This window comes from Bufo gargarizans, chromosome 6 (assembly GCF_014858855.1).
Source record: "Bufo gargarizans isolate SCDJY-AF-19 chromosome 6, ASM1485885v1, whole genome shotgun sequence".
In the NCBI taxonomy this organism is placed as follows: Eukaryota; Metazoa; Chordata; class Amphibia; order Anura; family Bufonidae; genus Bufo; species Bufo gargarizans.
Genome location: NC_058085.1, coordinates 246,248,910 through 246,271,386, shown reverse-complemented (window position 1 = coordinate 246,271,386; position 22,477 = coordinate 246,248,910). Strand labels below are relative to the sequence as shown.

At 43.4% G+C, this 22,477-nt stretch overlaps 1 protein-coding gene across 2 annotated transcripts; it reads left to right on the top strand.

Moving 5' to 3' along the window:
• The first annotated feature begins 12,758 nt into the window (after window positions 1-12,758).
• Window positions 12,759-19,734, top strand: LOC122941287 (oocyte zinc finger protein XlCOF8.4-like). 2 transcript variants are annotated; one of them, XM_044298400.1, is made up of 5 exons: window positions 12,759-12,792; window positions 15,191-15,315; window positions 15,403-15,585; window positions 15,672-15,795; window positions 17,837-19,734. In XM_044298400.1, exons 2-5 carry the CDS (start codon window positions 15,238-15,240, stop codon window positions 18,817-18,819), a joined length of 1,368 nt encoding a protein of 455 aa, XP_044154335.1. In that variant the 5' UTR covers window positions 12,759-12,792; window positions 15,191-15,237; the 3' UTR covers window positions 18,820-19,734. The 2 variants fall into 2 exon arrangements, with proteins under 2 accessions (XP_044154335.1, XP_044154336.1); XM_044298401.1 differs by lacking the exon at window positions 12,759-12,792 and adding an exon at window positions 13,155-13,169.
• Window positions 19,735-22,477: the final 2,743 nt, after the last annotated feature.

The window sequence follows — 22,477 nt, the reverse complement described above, 5'->3', positions numbered from 1 at the left end:
GGTTATTGTGGTAATTGCAACTTCTTCCATCCTATGAGTTTGACTCCGCAGCAATTCATGTTAGTGCAGATGTGTCTACTTCTGGATTCTGAGCTTTGCTTCCAAATCCAACTGTTCAAAACAATGGAATTGGAAGTTAGAAACCTAAACCTAATTTATTTATTTTTTTACCCATGTTAGGCTACTTTCACACTAGCGGCTTGGACCTCCGGCTGTTCTGTCCTGCCGCTAGTGACCGCGTGGCTCCGGACTGCCGCTCCGTCCCCATTCACTATAATGGGGGCAGGGGCGGAGTGCCGGTGAGGCATGGCAGTGCACGGCGAGAGGCTGCCGGAATAAAAATACGACATGTCCGACATTTATTTCAGCAGCCTCTTGCCGTGTGCTGCCGTGCCTCGCAATAACTCCGCCCCTATTATAGTCAATGGGGACGGAGCGGCAGTCTGGAGGCACACGGTCACTAGCGGCAGGATGGATCCGGCAGGCTGTTCGCCTAAAGGAACAGCCTGCCGGAGGTCCGTGCCGCTAGTGTGAAAGTAGCCTTAGCTATCTGTACAGATCTAAGCTTCCATCTCTATTTTACTACAATTTCTCTTTACTTAACCCCTTAGTGACCACCCATACGTGTTTTTACGGCGGTCACTAAGGGGCCTTGGGCTGGAGCGCCGCCTTTTACGGCTCACTTAAGCCCAAGTTAGCGATAAAGTCATGCGCCGTAGCGCCGTGCCCGCAGCTACCGGGGCAGTGCTCAGAGACCGTGACAAGCGGTCTCTGATCACGTGATCGCAGTGATACACTTTATCACGGCAATCACAGAAAATGCCGGCAGCGTAGCTGCCCGCACTAAACTTTCTCCCTCCTCTCATGTAAGAGCTACGGTATTTTCTCCGGCCAAAATTCCGGAACACTGGCACATATGCGGTGTCAAAATAGCACTGTAATGGCCCCCAGTGGTGTGAGTCTATTGTGGATGAATAGCAGTAGTTTATCCTGCATTTATCAGGACAATTCCACTGGTGCCGAATCACGGCCAAACTAGCACCAGATGCCACACACCACTAGTGTGGTCATGTCGGCTCTGTACTACTTATTATGTAACGCTCCTGATGAAACTACTATGTTGAAAAGGACCATCAAAAGCACAGCCATTTTCAGGCATCTCCAGAAATATTCGATTGGGTTCAAGTCAAAGCTCTGGCTGGCCTACTAAAATACATTTACAGAGTTGTCCCTAAGCCACTCCTGCTTAGGGTCATTGTCTTGTTGGAAGGTCAACCTGGGGCCCAGAGCACTCCAGTGATGGTTGACCTTCTAGAAGTTCCTCACGTCTGTGCACGGGATCTTTGGTGCTCAGCCAGAGTGATCATTGATTTCCTGGTCACCTCTCTAACAAAGCCCTTCTACACCAATTACTTAGTTTGATGGGGCGGCCAGCACTAGTAAGAGTCCTGGTTGTTCCAGACTTCTTCCATTTAAGAATTATGGATGCCAGTGTGCTCTTAGGAACTTTCAGTGCAGCAAAAATGTTTCTGTATCCTTCAGAAGGTCTGTGCCTCCAAACAATCCTGACTCTGAGCTCTACGAGCAGTTCTTTCCTCCTCAAGGCTTAGTTTTTGCTCTGGTATGCATTGACAACTGTGAGACATTATATTAAAAAAAGGTGCATCTTTCCAAATCATGTCTAATCAACTGAATGTACCGCAGGTGGACTCCAGTCAAGGTACAGAAACATCTCAAAGATGATCAACAGAAATAGGAGGCACCCAGAGCAAAATTTCAAGCGTCATAGCAAAGAGTCTGAATACCATGCAAACTTTTAGTTTTTCTTTTTTAATAAATTTACCCAAATTTTTAAAATTCTGTTTTCACTCTCTCATTATGGGATATTGAGTGCAGAATGATGGAGGAACATTTGATTATTTTTTTATTTTAGCACAAGGCCGCAACATAGCAAAATGAGAAAAAGATGAAAGGTGCTCAAGACTTTCTGATTGCACTGTTCTACTCCCACAGAACATACACTGCGTGCAGAATTATTAGGCAAATGAGTATTTTGACCACATCATCCTCTTTATGCATGTTGTCTTACTCCAAGCTGTATAGGCTCGAAAGCCTACTACCAATTAAGCATATTAGGTGATGTGCATCTCTGTAATGAGAAGGGGTGTGGTCTAATGACATCAACACCCTATATCAGGTGTACATAATTATTAGGCAACTTCCTTTCCTTTGGCAAAATGGGTCAAAAGAAGGACTTGACAGGCTCAGAAAAGTCAGTGAGATATCTTGCAGAGGGATGCAGCACTCTTAAAATTGCAAAGCTTCTGAAGCGTGATCATCGAACAATCAAGCGTTTCATTCAAAATAGTCAACAGGGTCGCAAGAAGCGTGTGGAAAAACCAAGGCACAAAATAAATGCCCATGAACTGAGAAAAGTCAAGCGTGAAGCTGCCAAGATGCCACTTGCCACCAGTTTGGCCATATTTCAGAGCTGCAACATCACTGGAGTGCCCAAAAGCACAAGGTGTGCAATACTCAGAGACATGGCCAAGGTAAGAAAGGCTGAAAGACGACCACCACTGAACAAGACACACAAGCTGAAACGTCAAGACTGGGCCAAGAAATATCTCAAGACTGATTTTTCTAAGGTTTTATGGACTGATGAAATGAGAGTGAGTCTTGATGGGCCAGATGGCTGGATTGGTAAAGGGCAGAGAGCTCCAGTCCGACTCAGACGCCAGCAAGGTGGAGGTGGAGTACTGGTTTGGGCTGGTATCATCAAAGATGAGCTTGAGGGGCCTTTTTGGGTTGAGGATGGAGTCAAGCTCAACTCCCAGTCCTACTGCCAGTTTCTGGAAGACACCTTCTTCAAGCAGTGGTACAGGAAGAAGTCTGCAAGGTAAGAAAAACATGATTTTCATGCAGGACAATGCTCCATCACACGCGTCCAAGTACTCCACAACGTGGCTGGCAAGAAAGGGTATAAAAGAAGAAAATCTAATGACATGGCCTCCTTGTTCACCTGATCTGAACCCCATTGAGAACCTGTGGTCCATCATCAAATGTGAGATTTACAAGGAGGGAAAACAGTACACCTCTCTGAACAGTGTCTGGGAGGCTGTGGTTGCTGCTGCACGCAATGTTGATGGTGAACAGATCAAAACACTGACAGAATCCATGGATGGCAGGCTTTTGAGTGTCCTTGCAAAGAAAGGTGGCTATATTGGTCACTGATTTGTTTTTGTTTTGTTTTTGAATGTCAGAAATGTATATTTGTGAATGTTGAGATGTTATATTGGTTTCACTGGTAAAAATAAATAATTGAAATGGGTATATATTAGTTTTTTGTTAAGTTGCCTAATAGTTATGCACAGTAATAGTCACCTGCACACACAGATATCCCCCTAAAATAGCTAAAACTAAAAACAAACTAAAAACTACTTCCAAAAATATTCAGCTTTGATATTAATGTGTTTTTTGGGTTCATTGAGAACATGGTTGTTGTTCAATAATAAAATGAATCCTCAAAAATACAACTTGCCTAATAATTCTGCACTCCCTGTACACAGCAATATCCTTCAAAGGTTAAACTAATATAAAAAAAAAGCATTACAAAAACAGGAATTTCCTTCAGCTAGAAACCCAGAAGCGAAAAGGAGTAAGAAAACAAACAAAAACAGAACTCAAGTACAATGATATATCAGTAAATGGCAAGAAATATTTCTGCACTATTAAACAGACATCACACTCTTTGGAGATACTCTATAACTGCCCTGACTATCTAGAATGTTTCACCAGCAACTTGAACTTTGTCAAGCACCAGATCCAGATCATACACACAGGGGAAATAGTTTATATGTTCTGTATACGGTCAACATTTTGGGAATAAATCAGATCTTGTTATACAAGATTGTTGATTTTTTTATTTATTTTTTTGTGGAAGGAATACTTATTTTGGTGCCTTCCCAAAACCGTAGTCAGAAACAGACAGGCCATGGTCAGGACAGAGAGTTTGCGTGATCTGATAAACAGTCTGAGGTCAGCGCGGTCGGCTCAATGTCAAAACAAAGATCAGACAGAGGCGAGGTGAGGCAGCGAAGGGTCAAATCTATAAAACAGGCAGAAGTACATGGGCAGATAAATGTAATCACCACACCCTACAGAAATTAGTAAACTGGAAACTATTGCTCAGGCACATTGCTACAGGGAAAGGGGCCCTAAGTACCCTTGTATGACCAGCCATTGGCTGGGGTAGATTAGTGTGGATGCTGGCCCTCTAAGAGCTGGAGGGAGCATGCACACTCGCTCTATAAGGAGTGAGGAGCAATGCTATCAGTTAGTAGGCTGCATTAAAAAGGGCAGCAAGCTACTCCGTTACTGGAGCTTGTGTTTATAATTTGGGGGAAGGGTCACAGATTTAGGCTAGTGCCTGTGAATTATACCCTGTCGATACATCCACAAATTTATGCGGTTCTAACTGTATAATTGTTGATTATTTTATTTCCCATTGGTTATTTCTTTACTTTTTATTTTTATTTAAATTAATAAACCACTATATTTAGTATACCTTGAGTGCTAACTAGAACTTCTTTCTAGTTATTGCCTCTCAAGTTCTGTCAGGTTGGATGGGGACAGTCGGTGGGCAGCCATTTTCAAGTCTCCAGAGATGTTCAATTGGGTTCAAGTCAGGGCTCTGGCTTGGCTACTCAAGGACATTCACAGAGTGGTCTTTAAACCACTACTGTGTTGTCTGTAGGCTTAGTCTTATTAGAAGGTAAACCTTCTGCCTAGTCTAAGGTCCAAAGCACCCTGAATCAGGTTTTTATTAAGACTATGGGGAGATTTATCAAAACTGGTGTAAAGGAAAACTGGATTTGTTGACCCTAGCAACAATTAGATCTGCCTTTCATTTTCAAAAGGAGATCTGAAAAATGAAAGGTGGAATGTGATTGGTTGCTATGGACAACTAAGCCAGTTTTCCTGTACACCAATTTTGATAAATTTCCCCCTTATGTCTTTACTTTGCCAAATTCAGCTATCCCTTAATTCTGACCAGTCTCTAAACTAAATAACCCTATTTTTGATCATCTTTCTGGGTACTGTAGTCCACCCATTCCAGTTATTACTTTAGTTGCCCTCTTCCTAACCCTCACAGAAGCCCAGAGGTGGACACAATAATCCATGTTCTCATCACGGGCATCTATGCTTCTTTTGATGCAACTCATATTCTTATTGGCCTTGGCAACAGCTGTCTGACACTGGTTTCTACAGTTAAATTCACTGTCAACTGAAAGTCCTTTTCCATGTCAGTGTTACCCAGTGTTTTACTATTTAGTATGTGCAGGTGACTTGCATAAATCCTTCCCATGTGCATAAACTTACATTTGTCAGTGTTAAACCTCATCTGCCATCTCTCTGCCCAAGCCTCAAATCTATCCAGATCTATCTGTAGTAGGAGACTGCCCTCTTTCGTGTTAATTACTTTACACATTTTCGGACGGGTTCGCATTGGCATTACGGAATTCTGTTATAGATTCAGTTATAACAGAGTTCTAACAGAATTCTAGGATGGAATGCAAAACGGAAGCTTTTAAGAGGCATTTTGTTTTGCTCCATCCTAATACATGTTTATAGGGATAAATAACTGTTCCGTTTGGTTCTATTATACATGACAGAAAATGCCTCTTAAAGGGTGCCGTTTTGCATTTTGTTCTAGAATTCCGTTATATTCCATTATAACTCTGTTATAACGAAATCTATAATGGGATTCCATAACGCTAATGCGAACCCGCCTTTAGTGTGTTCAGCAAAAATATTTATATAATATTTTATTGTGCTTCCCCTCTACAAGATCATTAATAAATATATCTTCAGACAAACACAGTGTATTGAAACCAATTACCGGCATCCTCATTGGCTGTACTTGATCACGGCATCTAAAGGCTTTAATGACCGTGATCGGCATTATTGCTGGTCACGGTCATTAGCCACGGGTCTCTGCTGTTTGAAACAGCGGAGACCCGCCAGCCATGATGCCTACTGCATGCGTGAGTGGGCACCATGTTTGCACTTTGCTCCAGTGCCATACATGTAGCGAACGGATTAAGGACCCTCCACATACCTCTAGCTTTTTTATTGGTGCCAATGTGGACCATGGCACTGAGTTCTCCCCAGCCCTTCCCAGTAATAAATCTGATCCACAATATGTTAAACTTAAGCACAATGAAGACAATCCCGGTCTTTGTGACAGCTCTCACTACCTGTATCCTTAATATTATCACTACCAGCACCTGTCTGGCATGTCCTGCCCTCTTAGTCCCCTCTTTGCTGGAGCTGACATTCCCCCTGATTTGTTTAAGTGTCAGATCCGGACTAGCCTCCCTTGCACTCTTCCCTCTACCTTGCTAACCCAGCTAACTACCTCACTTTCTTGCTCTCCATACTACCACCCTCCCTCTCATCTACCCCATTAAGTCTCTGCGCAATGAACAGAAAAATCCTTTCCATATTGTCAAGTGTTGCAATTAGCTCTCACATAAGTGCAATTTGTTCACATTATGCACTTTCAAACAGCTGTTCCACGACTGCATACATTGCACAAGATGCACACTGGACTGCATTGTCAGTTATGGAGCACATACTTTGCTTATGGGGATTACCCCCAAAAAATATGAAAAAAAAATGAAATTATACAATGGAATACAAATGAATAAATGCAGTTCCCTCCTAAAGTGCCTGACTCTAAAGTGACTTAAAGGGTATGTCCGGGTTCAGAACTGAACCCGGACATACCCTTATTTTCACCCTGAACCTGGACATACCCTTATTTTCACCCAGGCAGCACTCTTGATGTTGGCATCGGAGCATCTCATGCTCTGATGCGCTCCCTTGCCCTGCGCTAGATCGCGCAGGGCACGGGCTCTTTTGTTTACAATAACACACTGCTGGGCGGAAGCTTCCACCTGGCAGTGTGTTCAGTGACGTCACCGGCTCAGATGAGCGTGCTTTAGCGCTGCCCTAGCTGTTTTACTGGGTCTGAAAGGGTCTGAAGACTTTCTGAATGCAGTGTATATGCTGCTTTCCAAGTTTTGAAAAGATGGTAATGGTTCTTAGGTAAGATTATCCCTGTGGATGGGCAATGTGAGTGCTGCCTAACTATTTTACATGATTATTTCAGAGACTACACTAACAGATATCTCAAGTGAGATGGTTATAAACACAGTCAGGCCCCTGTACCTAGACTGAAGTACGCTTCAACTTTTTAATGGAAACACATTTGATCATCATTGATATGTATCCAAGAATGTCAGTGCACCAGGATTCCCATCATGGTACTGGTTAAGACTCCTTGAGACTTATGTGACCATTCTGAGCTTATCATGTCTGACATGGAGTTTACCACTTTCCATACATAGCATCTGACTTGTATGCATCTAAATATAGCCAATAAAGAGATCCCTTTCACTTACTGACCGCTCAGCTCCCCGAGCCCCTTCCCTCCTACTGGAGCTGTCTGCTCTCTGCTTCACTATTCAGCCCTGCATGCACAGATAGCACTGCTGGACTGTGTAGGGGGTACCCAGGAAGTGCTGCACTGCGAGCTATGCCTGCAGGGGAGTGATGGAGGTGATCTGATCATCAGGAATGGGACAAGGTGAGTAGTTTTTATTTATTAACACTGAGGGGGCACAGAGAGGGCATTACTACGGTGAAGGGGGCACAGAGGGCATTACTACTGTGAAGGGGTGCAATGAGGGCATAACTACTGTGAGAGCTAACTTTAGAGAAAGAATCTAACACTTTCAGTAGGTGAACCCTTGGAGATTTCATAAAAAGGAGCAAAATAATCTGCATAAAAAGGTTCCTTTGACATACACTTTTATCCCCATATACACATCTGACGTAAAGGGGTTATCCCACGAAAAATATTCTACAGTTTTCAAACTCGCACCTGGATCTGAATACTTTTGTAATTGCATGTAATTAAAAATGTAGCATAGCCACAGAGTTATTCAATAAAATGTATCTGTCTAGCGCCATCTGCTGTTTTTTTCTTATTATTTCTTTGACCTGCTGTGACGGATGGTGTTGCAGAAAACAAGAAGTAACAAATAAAGATCCAACTGACTTGATCCCAAAACTAAGGAACAAAAGGGTGAGCCCTGTTAAAGCCCTATAGCTCTCCCTGACTGCTCAGCCCATGCAAAGATCTCTGTGATAGAAAGTTGCATGTCCACATACCTAGACAGTGACACCTGAAACCCCTAAAATAGTGAGGGGATACGACCACCGGCTCCCTGCACTTAATACGGAGGGAGTCAGGGTCACCTAGGATCAAGCCAACAGGAAAACACAAATAAAGTAACAGACTTAACTGAAGAGCTAGCAGTTGCAGCATCTAGCCAAGAGCACCATCCAGGAAGTTGTATAAACCGCAAAGTGAGGCAGTATAGGAGGGGATATAAAGGGAGGCAATCACTGCTAATAGATGACAGCTGGGAGAGGGAGAAGAGATGTCAAAGTGAAACCACAACAAAAGAACATCATGCAGGAGGTACTGAAGAACGTCTATCAGAACTTCTCAGAGATCTGTCGGTGACACCTGCTCACTGAGAAGACCGCACATGCTCAGTTTCATCCTTCAACTGCCTCCTAAATTGTTATAGGGAGAGCTGAGACACGCCTGCTTAGTTGCTGCAGAAAAGACACTCCCCTTGAGCTTTCAGTTTGATATAAATCTAGCAAAGCAATGAATGTGGAGATCTCTGGATCCACGTGAGGTACAGGGCTGGTTCTAGCTTTGTTAGAGAGATTGTTATGTACTATATCATGTCTGAATTTCATTTTTTACATTAGTCATTGGATAACCCCTTGAATATAAAAATAAATAAAAAACTCGGTGATAACCTGTGCATGTGGACAAACTGAGCATCATTCAGGTTCACCCCGACCCCGCTGATGATAAATACTTCAATTCCCACAGTTATTTACTCTAGCGCCACCTCGGCAGTCAGGAGAAATCGGGTACTACAGCAAAGGACAAATGCACATTCACTGACTCCCCACTCACACCTCCGATCGTCAGATAGGATTTAAACGCCTGTTTTGTTTCTCTTTTTGCCGCTGAATGCTTGGACATATATTTACAAAATGTCCCCTTTGACTGCAGAAAAAACATACTCCCTGCTTGCAACTTCTACTTTTGCAAGCAGATCCAGGAGTCGCTCCCCCTAATTGCATGGGTTCATCTATAGGTATAAGCTCAGGAGTCTCTTCACCCAAAGAGTCAAAGAAATACGGTACATTATGTAATAGAAAGTCCTGAGAGAGCAGGCCCTTAGATCTCTCTCTCAGGCGTCTATCAATACGTACAGCCAAAGACATAGCAGCTTCCAAAGAGTCAAGATTCTCATGAAAGGCCGAAGCGTCCTTCAGCCTGTCAGATAATCCCTGACAAAACTGGCTACGAAGAGCTGGATCGTTCCACTCCGTAGCTCACCTCCTAAATTTGGAACAATAGATCTCTTCCGAACGCTCTCCCTGACACAGGCCGCGTAATTTAGTCTCGGCCAGGGAGGTTCGGTCCGGGTCATCATAGATGAGACCTAAAGCTCCGAAAAATGCATCTACTGATCTAGGCGTCCCCTTTAAGCAACAAAATAATCACACCCACTCTCTGGCTCTCGTCCCCAGATGAGTGTGGATGCAGCTTAAAGTACCATTTGCACGCTTCCCTGAAACAAATAAAATTATCACTCCCCCCGAGAATCTATCCAGGAGAGCAACTATAGGTTCAGGAGAGGACAGGTCAGGTAACCACTACTAGGATCAGCCAACAGTGGTCTCTGCATCTGTGAGACGGTCGTGCAGAGGTCATTCACCTCCAGATACAGCCCCTGTAGCTGTCTGGTCAGTGTAGCGATAACATTAATGGCTGAACTGATACAGACAACAAAATTACCTTTTTTCGGCGGTTTATAATGTCATGATCAGTGTGGGGGGAAAACTCCACACTGAACACAGGAGGGAAGGGGAACAGTAACTGGGCCTGGAAACTAGGGAAGGTACAGGTCACCTCCTAAACAACCCTAATCTGGGCCCTAACTACCTATCAATATGAATAGACCTTGAAGGTAGGAATATTTATAATCTTATATTCCTATAAGGTCCTGGAATGACAACCCATTCCTCCCCAGATGGACGAATGGAAGTCTCTGTCTCAAGCCCAGATACAAACAACAGGGAATATAACAAACACGATACAATAAGAAAAGACAAGACTTAGCTGAAAGTAGGAAACTGGCAAATCCAGAAACACCACAGAGTAAAACCGACCAGCTAGTTAGAAGACAGGAGGAAAATCTATAAACCGCACCTCCAAGAGTGAGAAGAGGCTACTTATGGGAAAGGTAAATTACCAACAAGCAACACCTAAAGCAAGGGGTGTGGCAGTCACCAAAACACAGACAAAATTAGATCCACAGGGAACTTGTCAATTTAACCTGTGCCAACTCGTGCCAGTCTCTCCGAGCTCCTGGTACCCGCCACAGGAACGTCCGTGACACCTGCTAGCAGATGATCCATGCCCATCTGAACATGACTATGCAATAAGTTGCATGTACTACCGTGATGTTGACTCCTCATTGTCTGGCTAATGACCCGTTGACCTTTACTATTCTTTCATGCTCCATCAGTAACCGCAGATTAAGGACAGAGCCTGCTTAGCTCCCATGCCTTGGATATCACCAGGTAAGCCAGATGCCACCTCAGACAAATCGGTTGCCTGTCTCTCACCTGAACATTGTGCAGATGTGCTTGGAGGTACCTCTCCCTGGACACAAGTGGGAGAGGGTCAAAGCATGGCTGCCCAGCTGCACCCCACTGCAGTATAGTACTGGAAGCTTCTAGAACAAAATCACACTCCCTCACTACCTGCCCACATCCATGTCCAAGCCCCTGGGGCCGGACCCAAGGATAGCTTGATACTATGGGCTCCCATCATTTGCCCCTTGCTGTCCACCCATAAGGGCAAACGTGCTGGGAAATCAGAGTGCGAAAAAAAGGCTGCACATTCCCGTCCTGACAGAGTGTTAAAGGGGTTCCGTTAGCTGGCCCACGCCTCCTTCCAGATGTACGAGCATGTAGGACGGAGTGGAAAACTCAGAGATTAAGGGCCGAGAGCTCATTACTCTGCACGGCCTACCTCCAATGGGGCCTCCTGGACAAGCAGTCTACCTTGCCAGCTTCCAGGCACCAACTAGAGGAGACACACCACTTACGCAAAAAAAATTGCGCAAATGGTGTTGAAATAGTCGCAAACATTCAGTTTGTGACTTTTTCACGCAAATAAAACTGGTGTATTATTATGATAAATCTGCCTGACTCGGATGACAAGTTGTTAATTGCATTGACCACAGTCATGTTGTCTGACCAAAACACAATCCATTTGCCCTTTCGCTCTGTAGCCCAGAGCTCTATTGCTACCACAACTGGAAATATCTAAAGTAACACTACGGGGGGCATTTATGAAGACTGGCGATTTAAACGCCGGTCTTCTTCCCCTCTGCACTGGCGGTCCATCCGCCTAAGTTACGTAGAGGCGCTGGCTGTCATAGATTTAGACCATTTTCTACACCTAAAACAGGTGTAGAAAATGATAACTGAGACGTGTCTGCCAGCCCTCCCTTTTTTTCAGAGAAGAGGAAATAATCGCAAATTGCAGTGCAAATAACCTTTGTGCCACAATCTGCAACAGATATATGCCAAAAAGTGGCATATATCTCTTCATAAATGACCCCTAAATTCCTCATCAGAGCAAGGCTTTTCCTGGCTACTGGCCGCTCCCGCTTGCACCATCCACCATCCCAATATGCACCAAAACCTGCAGTCCCTGCTGTGTCTGTGAACAGTCTCATCTTCTGATTTGACTCTGGTTCCTCCAGCCACAGTGCAGAATTCAAGGTGCTTACGTCTGCACACATCAAAATGTAAGAAACTATTATATTTTCTGGCTATATAAAGAAGTTCTCTGGAGATATTCAGTAGGGTGGTCACTGTTTCTTTGTTTGTTTTAAAATTGGTTTTATTGGTTTTACAGCAGTAGGACGTACAATCTTTACTTGCCCTTCATGGGCGCCAATACAAGAATGCATCTGAAGTAGTACAGTCGTTTGAGAAAATGCAGATCACATAATAACAAATAAAAAGAGGAAGGTAAAAACGTAGGAAGGTCCGAGGGAAGGGGGAAGGGGGGGGGGGAGAGAACATCCCTAATGTTGCCAAAAGGTAGGACTAGTATTCTGGAAGCTGCCAGTAAAATCTGACTCAACTTTTGCGTATCTCTAGGGCACCTGAGATCCCCGAACACCCCAAAGAGACACACCTTCGGAGAGACTGGAAATGGCATCTTACAGATCTCAGACAAGACCTTACATATTTTTTGCCAGTAGGGAGAAATCTTAGTACACTTCCACCATAAATGGCTGTGAGTGCCTACATCCTGTTCACATCTCCAACAGTTTGGGCTGCATTCAGGGAACATGCGGTTAATTCTTTGTGGCATAGTGGTCAGTGTTTCTTTAGTTCTTACTCCTCTTATTATGAGTGACCTCTTCGCATTCCCCACACGAGACACAGGCTTACATTCATTGTCTGAAAACCAGCATGCTCTGCAGAAGCCAATCACAGTGAAAAGACAGTAAAACTACAAGTCCCAGACTGCAATGCTCCTACCAATTACTTCCTGTGTCACCAGTAGCCTGAGAAGTGGAAATGATCAGTCTGTGCTGGGAGGTAATCGTGTATCTGTAGATTGTATTATGATGTTATGATGTTTATCATTATGTTATTTTGTGTGTTTTATGCTATGTTACAATGCATTATAACAGTGTTATGTGTATTATATTACATTATAATGTTATGTTGTAGTATCCATATAGCACATATAGCTGGACGATTATAACCTAAATCAAAATCACAATTAATTGAACATTTTATTATGATTAATGAATGATTATTTTGTTAGCGATATGCAGGGCAGACGTCGGTTGGCTCCCCTCTTCTGTTTCCATCCAGGCTAGCATGGTTTCTCTGGCATGAACGGCTACTCACAGATATAGAGCAATATAGATAACTGCATTGTGTCCTTTAGGAAACAGCAACTGGATGAGGTAGGAGTACCTCCGCCAGCTCAAGCTACTTTTGAATGGGAGTACCACTGTTTATGGAGGAGACAACAGTGTAAGAGCTGATGCACATGACCATATGCTGCCAAGGAAATATGGCCCTTGTCGGCGGCATCTCGTGGGCTGAACTGCATTATAATAGTGAAATACAAAAATACAGTGTACTAGCATATAGCAATATACACAGTCGAGTCACGTTATTATGACCACCAGCTAATATCCAGAGTATCCGCTATGTGTAGCACAGACAGGAGCTAGAAGCCATGCTGAATGCAGTGTATCCCACAGCTGCTGGACGGTGTGTGATGGAGGATACATAAACCCAACACGACGATCGAGGTGGTCCCACAGATGCTCAGTTGGGTTAAAGTCTGGGGAATTAAGCAACCAGGCTAGTACTTGGAAGTCTAGGTCATGCTCTTCCAATTAATTTTGGACATGTCGCATTATTTTTCTGGGAGATGTCATCCACCCCAGGGAAGACAATCAGCATTTATGGTTGTACATAATCTGCAAGGCTGGATTCATACTCAAATCGGTTGAGCATGCCTTTAGTATAGATGAGTCATCAACATTCTCCAGACCATAACGCTGCCACCACCAGCTTCCAGTAATAGATTCAGGGTGTTTATTCTGCCAACATCCAACCACTCAATGAAGAAGAAAACCTGACTCATCAGAGAAGGCGACCCTTTTCCAATCAGTCGAGGTCCAATTATGATACTGCCGCAAGAATTTAAAACTTTTCTGCCGATGCAGCTTCGTTAGCAGAGGCGCAGTGACCTTCTGCTCATATGCAGTAGGCTTCACTGAACTGTTGTATTAGACACATGTCTGGTGGCCCCCTGGTTCATTTTGTAGGTGGGCTGCTCCACTGTAGTGTGTTGGTTCACCTTTGTGCACCGTTATAGCTTTGGTCCTCCCCTGTTTCCACGTCAATTATTCACAATGGTGTCATTTGTCCACTCATGATACACTTTCACCACAGCAGCATGCGATCAGTTCACAAACTACTCCGTTTTTAGTCAGAGAAAATCTTTCCATTGACAACTGCTAAACCTGTGGATCACTGCTACAGATTCAGCCTCCCATACAGCAGGTTTTAGGACAATCTAAAATCACGCACTGTCAGTTTGGTGACAGGCTCCTCCACCAGGGCATCTCCTTTGTTTTCAGAGTGCCCAGAACTCCATAGAGAAGAGTAAGAACTCCTTACAGCACAACAGAAAGCAGGTCCCCAAACAGAAATAACTGACATGGGCAAGATTTGGGTGGGTTTCACTAATTGTACATATAGTAATATTATCTTATTGAAACATATTCTAGTATAAGGCTACTTTCACATTTGCGCTTGTCCTTTCCGCTATTGAGATCCATCATAGGATCTCAATAGCGGGGGGAAAAGGTTTTCCGTTTTGTCCACATCCATTGTCAATGGGGACAAAACTGAACTGAACGAAACAAAGTGCACCAGAATACATTCCGTTCCGTTTGGTTGCGTCCCCATCGCGGACAGAATAATGCTGCAAGCAGCGTTTTTCTGTCCGTGATGTGGTGTGGAGAAAAACATTATCTGACACAATAGAAAACAGATCTATCCCCCATTGACTTTCAATGGTTTTCATGACTGATCAGTCTTGGCTATTTTGGAGATAATACAACTGTATCTGTTCAGTAACGGAAACGTTTTTGCTGATCCATGACAGATCCAGCCAAAATGCTGGTGTGAAAGTAGCTTAACACATGTTCCTCGCAATCCTGATATTATATTTGCTAGTAGGGTGCTAATTATTGGTAGTGACAATGTGCTTGTTTCAGTGACCTGGTTGGGTTCTGTGATATATTATGTAATAGTCATATAACAGACATCTGTGGATATATTATGATTACCTGGGGGAAATAAAATTGTCTCTAAAACTGGAGAATGTGATTTTGTTATTTATTGAGGTCAGAAGATACCTTTCTCATAAGGTTCACTGTTCTAAAATGCTGGCTTTATATTTTAGGATTGTAGGAATTCCTATGAACTTCTCGGGGCCATTGTCTTTTTGTGATGGAGACAGATAAGGACAAGATGAGTGAGAAGATATTAAATCTCACCCTGGAGATCATCTGTCTACTCACTGGAGAGGTGAGGGAATTATAACACATCCTGACTAGAGATGAGGGAATCTGGCAATTAATATAGTGATGTTCATTAGTATCTGTTGATGCACAGGATTACACAGTAGTGAAGAGGACATCTGGTAATGTGATCCCCAACAACTGTTCCTCAGTAGAATGGGGTGGGATTCAGAGACCCATCTTGAAGGCTACACCTCATTCATTGATGCATGAGAAGAGAAATAAGCAGAAGATCCTAGAACTCACCAGCAAGATTATTGAGCTGCTGACTGGAGAGGTGAGTGCTTCTGGGAATGCTGGGGCACTATGTAGCAATACCAAGTGATAAAATGTCTGGATGATGACTGTATCATTGTGTGTCAGGTTCCTGTAAGGTGTCAGGATATCACTGTTCACTTTTCCATGGAGGAGTGGGAGTATTTAGAAGGACACAAAGATCTATACAAAGACATCATGATGGATGACCACCAGAACCTCATACCTCCGTGTAAGAGAAGACTTATTATGAAATATCTTTGCTAATTGTATCAGAAGTGAGCAATAACATATATGTTGTAGATATGTATAACATGGGTCACAGTACAATTTTTTTTTTCATGAATGAAACAGATTTCTATGCATCAAAGCCAAAAACATTCTTTTAATAATAGATCCAGGGATTTTCAACTTGAGCACTGGTTAGTAGACATATTGGCCAAAATGACATGTTTATTTTATGAAAATTAAAGTCAGAAATGTATCCATAAAGAAAGATATGTATTCTAAGTGTCATTTCAGCCAACCCGTGGAGAGAATACACTTTCAGCAGTACGCGCCCTTCCATCACTCTGCCAATTCCACAGTCCAAGCTGGGATCACTTGACCGCCCTGACTACAGGCTTTTCCAGACATCTCCACCAGATGTGCTCCTCTTTTTTACCTGTTCAGCTGCATCTATGTTATGGAGCTAATGAGGCAGAAAGAGGAGCACATCCGGTCGGGCGTTTAAATGATCCCAGCCGTTATCACGAAATTAGCAGAGCGGCGGAAGGGAAAGTACTGCTGAAAGTGTATTCTCTCCACAGCTTAGATGAAAGAGCCATTTCAGGTACCAGCCCAGACAACCCCTCTGGACACAGCAATTTTCTGGTTTTGCATTTTTTGCTCCCTGCCTTCCCAGAGCCATACCTTTTTTTTTTTTTCCATTCACATAACCGTATGAGGACTTTTTGTGGAACGAATTGTACTTTCTAATGACACCATTTAATATTGCATAAAATGTAGTGGGAAACTGGATTTTTTTTTCCAAATAGGGTGGAATTGGAAAAAAATTCTATTCTGCAACAGGTTGATGGGTTTTGTTTTTATAGCATTTATTATGATATGTGCTCTTCATTCACCCAGTCAGTATGATTATGGGGATACTACATATGTATAGTTTTTTTGCATTTATACTTTTTTCTAGGTCCCCAACTGGACCCCAACATGCAGTCATTAGATTGCAATTTGTATAGAGTAATGGAATTTTCTCCACTACTCCATACATAGATTGTTATGTTACAATTCAGTGCTGCTACCTGCTAGCCTGAATTGTAATATACAAGTAATGAGCCTAGAAGCCTAGTACAGGCTCATTACTGACATGAAACGTCTTCCCCAATCTCCGCCAGGGGGAGGCATTCCTGCCCGCGAATGGTGCTTATGGGTTTTCAGCCTCTCATGTGCCTTCGTTACATTTGGCCACAGTATCTGAGGGATTAAATGCCCACCATTGGCATTACCACAGATCGGGGACATTAGCCACAGGTGTCTGCTGTGTGAAACAGCAAGCACGCTGTAGCTATGGTGCTCACTCCACATCGGAGCGGACGCCATCTTTAAAGAACTAACATCCGCCGTACATGTATGGCGGATGTCAAGAGGCGAGTAAGTAAAAAGGAATTGTAGTATAATGATACCTTTTATATCGGCTGAATGAGTATGAATACAGAAGGATGCTTTTAAAGGGCACCTGTTAGCAGATTTGTACCTATAAAGCTGGTTAACCTGTTACATGTGCACCTGGCTGCTGAAGGCATCTGTGTTGGTCACATGTTCATATGTGCCCATATTGCTGAGAAAAATTATGTTTTAATACATGCAAATGAGCCTCTAGGAGCAACAGGGGCGTTGCTGTTACACCTAGAGGCTATGCTCTCTCTGTAACTTCAGCACTCTCTCCATTATGACTGGCAGAACCAGGTGTGATGCTGTTTCTACTACCTGGCCATATCAATGAAAGTGCAGAGGGCCCAGCAGTTGGAGAGATAGCAACGCCCCCGTTGGTCTTAGAGGCTCATTTACGTATATTAAACCATTTTTCTCAGCAGTGTGGGCACATACAACCTTCAGCTGCCATGCGCACATGTAACAGGTCAGCCAGTTTCATAGGTACACATCTGCTGACAGATGCCCAGAAGCTTAGGTCTCTACAGACAGATAACATGGGTACAAAATTTTAAGTATCATCTTTTTATATTTCTAACTTTCACTTCTGTTGTTTTGAACAGTTGGATTTGGAAGCAAATATCAGAATCAAGAAGTGGACACATCTGCACTAACACTGAGCTACCTAAAAGATGAGGATGGAGAGATTAATGGGAATGTACAAGGAATTGCTAAGGATTCAAACTCATATAGTGTGGAAGAAGTTGAAATTACCACAATAACCCAATATCCATCAGTTAATATTGAAGAGAAAACCCCATGTGATGGAAGAAATCTTCTAAAGTCTAACAACCCTGTAGAATGTACAATGTGTAGATCTCCACATTTCATAGAGGAACAAGGTTCACGTAATGAAGAAAAATTTGCAAACCAAAATACTTATACCCTCATGGATCAAACACCACAATATACATCTACTGATATTAAGGTGGAACAAGCCACACTTGATGAAGATCTTACAGACCCCAATAGTTACACAGTTACTGATCATGGCCAGTACATATTGACACATATTAAGAATGAGCCAGTCTCAAGTAGTGAAGTAAACTTGGACTTGGGCATTCATGCAACCATGGATGGTACGCAGCAAAATGGATATACTCAGAATAATATAGACATTTATGATGGAGGAAAAGTCACAAACCCTGATTGTACTACATCCACAGAACATACACAACAAAATCCAACTAAGGAGGAATCTGTGTTAAAAACAGTGTTGCCACTACAAAAACAGGAGTTTTCATCATCTAGAAAACCAGTAGAGAAAAGGAATAAAAAAACTGAACAGAACTACAATGATATATCAGTAAATAACAAGAAATATTTCTGCACTATCAAACAGACATCACACTCTTTGGAGATACTCTATAACTGCCCTGAATGTCCAGAATGTTTCACCAGTAACTTGGACCTTGCCAAGCACCAGATCATTCACACAGGGGGAATGGTTTTTATATGTTCTGTATGTGGTCGATGTTTTAGGAAAAAATCTGATCTTGTTATACACCAGGTAACGCACGGGGAAAGCTGGGATTTCTACCGTTAATCTGTTTTCCCTTAGTCCTAACAGCAGCACAATATGGGATATTCCTGCCGCTGTGAACTGGTAGGACAGATGGAATTTTAAATAAACCTAATTGAACAGCTAATTAGCCACCTCCATAAAGGCTAGCCACTCCCTATGTGGCGAATATCAACTTGTTTTTTTAGGGGTGCTTTGTTACTGTTTTATTTTGTGGAAGGAATCCTTATTATGGTCACTTCCTTCTGTGCCTTCCCCAAACCGTTGTCAGAGATAGGCTGAAGTAAGGACAGACAAGGACAGTTTTTGCAATTCAATAAACAGTCTAGGTCAGGGCGGAGATCAGGAAGAGGCCAGGTCAGGCAGTGAAGGGTCAAATCTGCAAAACAGGCAGAAGCTGGTGCATCGGCAGATAAACGTAATCAGAACACTTTTGCAAGAACTACCAAGCTGGAAACTTGCTCAGGCACTTTTCTAGAAGGAAAGATGCCCTAAGTACCACTGGATGACCAGCCAGCAGAGAGCAGGTAGGAGGCAGCAAGCTATTCTGGTGGCTGGGCCTGATTGAAAGGAGGAGGGGAAGACTAGTGGGTCCAAGCTGCTGGAATACAGAAACAGAGACAACCATAACACAAGGCAACAGCTGACCCACCACAAGTGTGGAGACCTTTGTTTCAGAAGAGAGGTTGGATTAAGTGAACATGAGACAGTCCATGAAAACAACAAAGGGGGAAGATTTATCAAACTAGTGTAAAGGTAAACTGGCTTAGTTGCCCATTGAAACCAATCATAATCCACCTTTCATTTGCTAAAGGAGCTCTGAAAAAAATGAAAGACATTAATAAATCTTTCCCAAAGACTTTAAAAGGGTTGTGTCATCTCAAACATTAGTGGCATATCGCTAGGATATGCCACCAATGTCTGAGAGCTGCAGATCCCACCCCTGGGAGCCTTTAAAGGGTTTCTACCACTTCGGTTTCACATATTTAGCTGTCAGACACTAGCGATCCGCTAGTGTCTGCTCTGCCCAACCGTCCTAATATAATTGCTTTTGGGGCAGCCGTTTTGCTAAAAAAAGAACTTTTATTAATATGCTAATGAGCCTCTAGGTGCTATGGGGGCGTCATTAGCACCTAGAGGCTCCGTCTACCTTCAGAAACTGCCGCCGCCCAGCGCGTCCCTCCAGCCCGCCCATCTCCTCCTGAATGCGATCCTCCTTGTGAGCGCCTGTATTCGGCGCATGCGCAGTGAATGTCTTCCACTGCGCCTGTTCCTCGGAGCACTATGGCGTCATCGCGCAGGCGCAGTGGAGATGTCTGAGCAAGGAAGCGGTCAGACATTCACTGCGCATGCGCAGAATAAATACGCTCACAAGGAGGATCACATTCAGGAGGAGATGGGCGGGCTGGAGGGACGCGCTGGGCGGCGGCAGTTTCTGAAGGTAGACGGAGCCTCTAGGTGCTAATGACGCCCCCATAGCACCTAGAGGCTCATTAGCATATTAATAAAAGTTCTTTTTTTAGCAAAACGGCTGCCCCAAAAGCAATTATATTAGGATGGTTGGGCAGAGCAGACACTAGCGGATCGCTAGTGTCTGACAGCTAATTATGTGCAACCGAAGTGGTAGAAACCCTTTAAAGCATTTGTGGCTGTCCTCCATTAATTTCTATGGGAGTGCCAAAAATAGGCGAGCGCCGTCAGCCCCATAGAAGTGAATGGAGCAGTGGCTGCACTTGTGTGGTGTGCTTCCCAACAATTTCTATGGGACTTCCAAAAATAGCCGAGCATGCCACTCGGCTATTTGGCATTCGGCAGCTCTTCACTTTGCAGGCTCCGTTTTAGAGACAGCTGCAGATCTCGGTGGTGGAACTCACACCTATCAGACATTAGTGGTATATCCTAGCAATATTCCCCCAATGTTTGAGATGACACTACCTCTTTAAATGTTCTAATTGTGGAGTGTACCTGATAGAGCTGAGCTACTTAAAGGGGTTGTCCAGTTTCTGATATTGATAACCTATCCTCAGTATAGGTCATCAGATCTGCGGTGATCCTATGAGCGCTGCTTTCTCTTCACTGTTTACCTGCTTTCCGTCGACACTGCACTTATGAGCCGTGTAATTACAACTCCTCCGTCCTATTTACTTGAATGGGAAGGACCAGTTACACTCCACACCATTCAATTGAATGGGACGGCAGAGCTGTAATTACACCTGTTCACCACCACAATATCGCCGGCAAGCAGGCAAACAATGCAGTGCTCATAGCCGGGCATCCTACTCCGAACCCCACCGATCCGCTGTTTAAAGATAAAGCAGCACTCCTATGAGTGCTGCACTGTTTGCCTGAGTGCAGTCAACATTGCAGCGGCGGGCAGGTGTAATTACTGCTCTGATATTAAAGGGGTTGTTCAGGTGAGAAACCAGACAACCCCTTTAAGCATCAGGTGAAATATTCAAGGACAAAACCCTTTCACTATTTAAGATATATCATAATTCAAAGTTGGCCTACGACCTGTCCACATTTATAATCTCTTATGTCAGTTTTCTGTAATAAAAGAACACTGAAATCTATGCCAGCCCCTTCGATGTAGGCGCATGGACATCATGTAGCACGCTTTGTTATCATAGACTGGCTTACGCCTCCAGACTATGATAAATCTGCCCCTAAGTCTTCTCTTCAAATGCACCAAAGAATTCATGCTTCAGGGCAATCTATGGCAGCTCCACCTTTGAAATCAGAGCAGACTAGTCAAAACAGTCGAAGGGGTTGTTCGGGATCAAGAAAAAATTAGTAATGGAAAATTGCACAAACTAATAAAAGAAGCATTACTTACTGATCAGACCTTCTTTCTGCCGTTATATCATGGTCACTCCAATGCCCCTCACCGGTGTTAGTTTACTGTGATACAGGACTCACGGCACATGGACACATGTGACTGTTGCAGCCAGTTTCTGGCCTCAGTGGTCGTGTGCCATACAGTCAAGCATCAGAGCTGGGACCTCTGATTGGCAGCAGGAAAAGTAAACGAAGACTACCGGGGACCACCAGAGTAGCTGGGGGTTTAACAAGTGAGTAGCACAGTGGCAGGGGGCTTAACTAGTGAGCAGTACGGTGGCTCAGTAGGTTGGCACTGGTACCTTGCAGTGTTGGGTTTGAATCAGACCATCTGCATGAAGTTTGTATGCTCTCCATGTGTTTGTGTGGGTTTCCTCTGGGTACTCCGGTTTCCTCCCACACTCCAAAGACATACTGATAGGGAACTTAGATTCTGAGCCCCATTGGGGAAACAGTGATGCTAATGTCTGTAAAGCGATGCAGAATATGTCAGAGCTATATAAGTGCGTAAAATAAGAAAATAAATAAAATTACATTCCCTACTGTTCAAGAAATGTTGTAAAATTCTGGGAACCCCTTTCTATATTCTCTTGTGACATGTTTTGTTGACTTTTTAAGGGTGCTTGCACAGAAAATCTGCACCAAAAATCCTCTACCATTTGATACCATGCAGAAAAAACTCCCAAAAAGCTAGGTGCGTTCCGCATTTTAAAAATAGCGAATTGCGCAGTTTTTATTTATTTTTTTTGTTCCGGCGTTTACCGCATTGATTTTTTAAAAATATTTTAATAGTTTGGACTTTTCTGATGTGGCGATATGTGATATCTTTATTTATTGTTTATAT

What these genes read in the sequence shown, in the direction of transcription:
- LOC122941287 (XM_044298400.1), top strand. Translation starts at nt 15,238, where the DNA reads ATGGAGACAGATAAGGACAAGATGAGTGAGAAGATATTAAATCTCACC. An exon ending in TCTGTCTACTCACTGGAGAG is followed by an intron (nt 15,316 to 15,402) that starts GTGAGGGAATTA and finishes GTTGATGCACAG; the next exon opens with GATTACACAGTAGTGAAGAG. An exon ending in CCAGAACCTCATACCTCCGT is followed by an intron (nt 15,796 to 17,836) that starts GTAAGAGAAGAC and finishes TGTTTTGAACAG; the next exon opens with TTGGATTTGGAAGCAAATAT.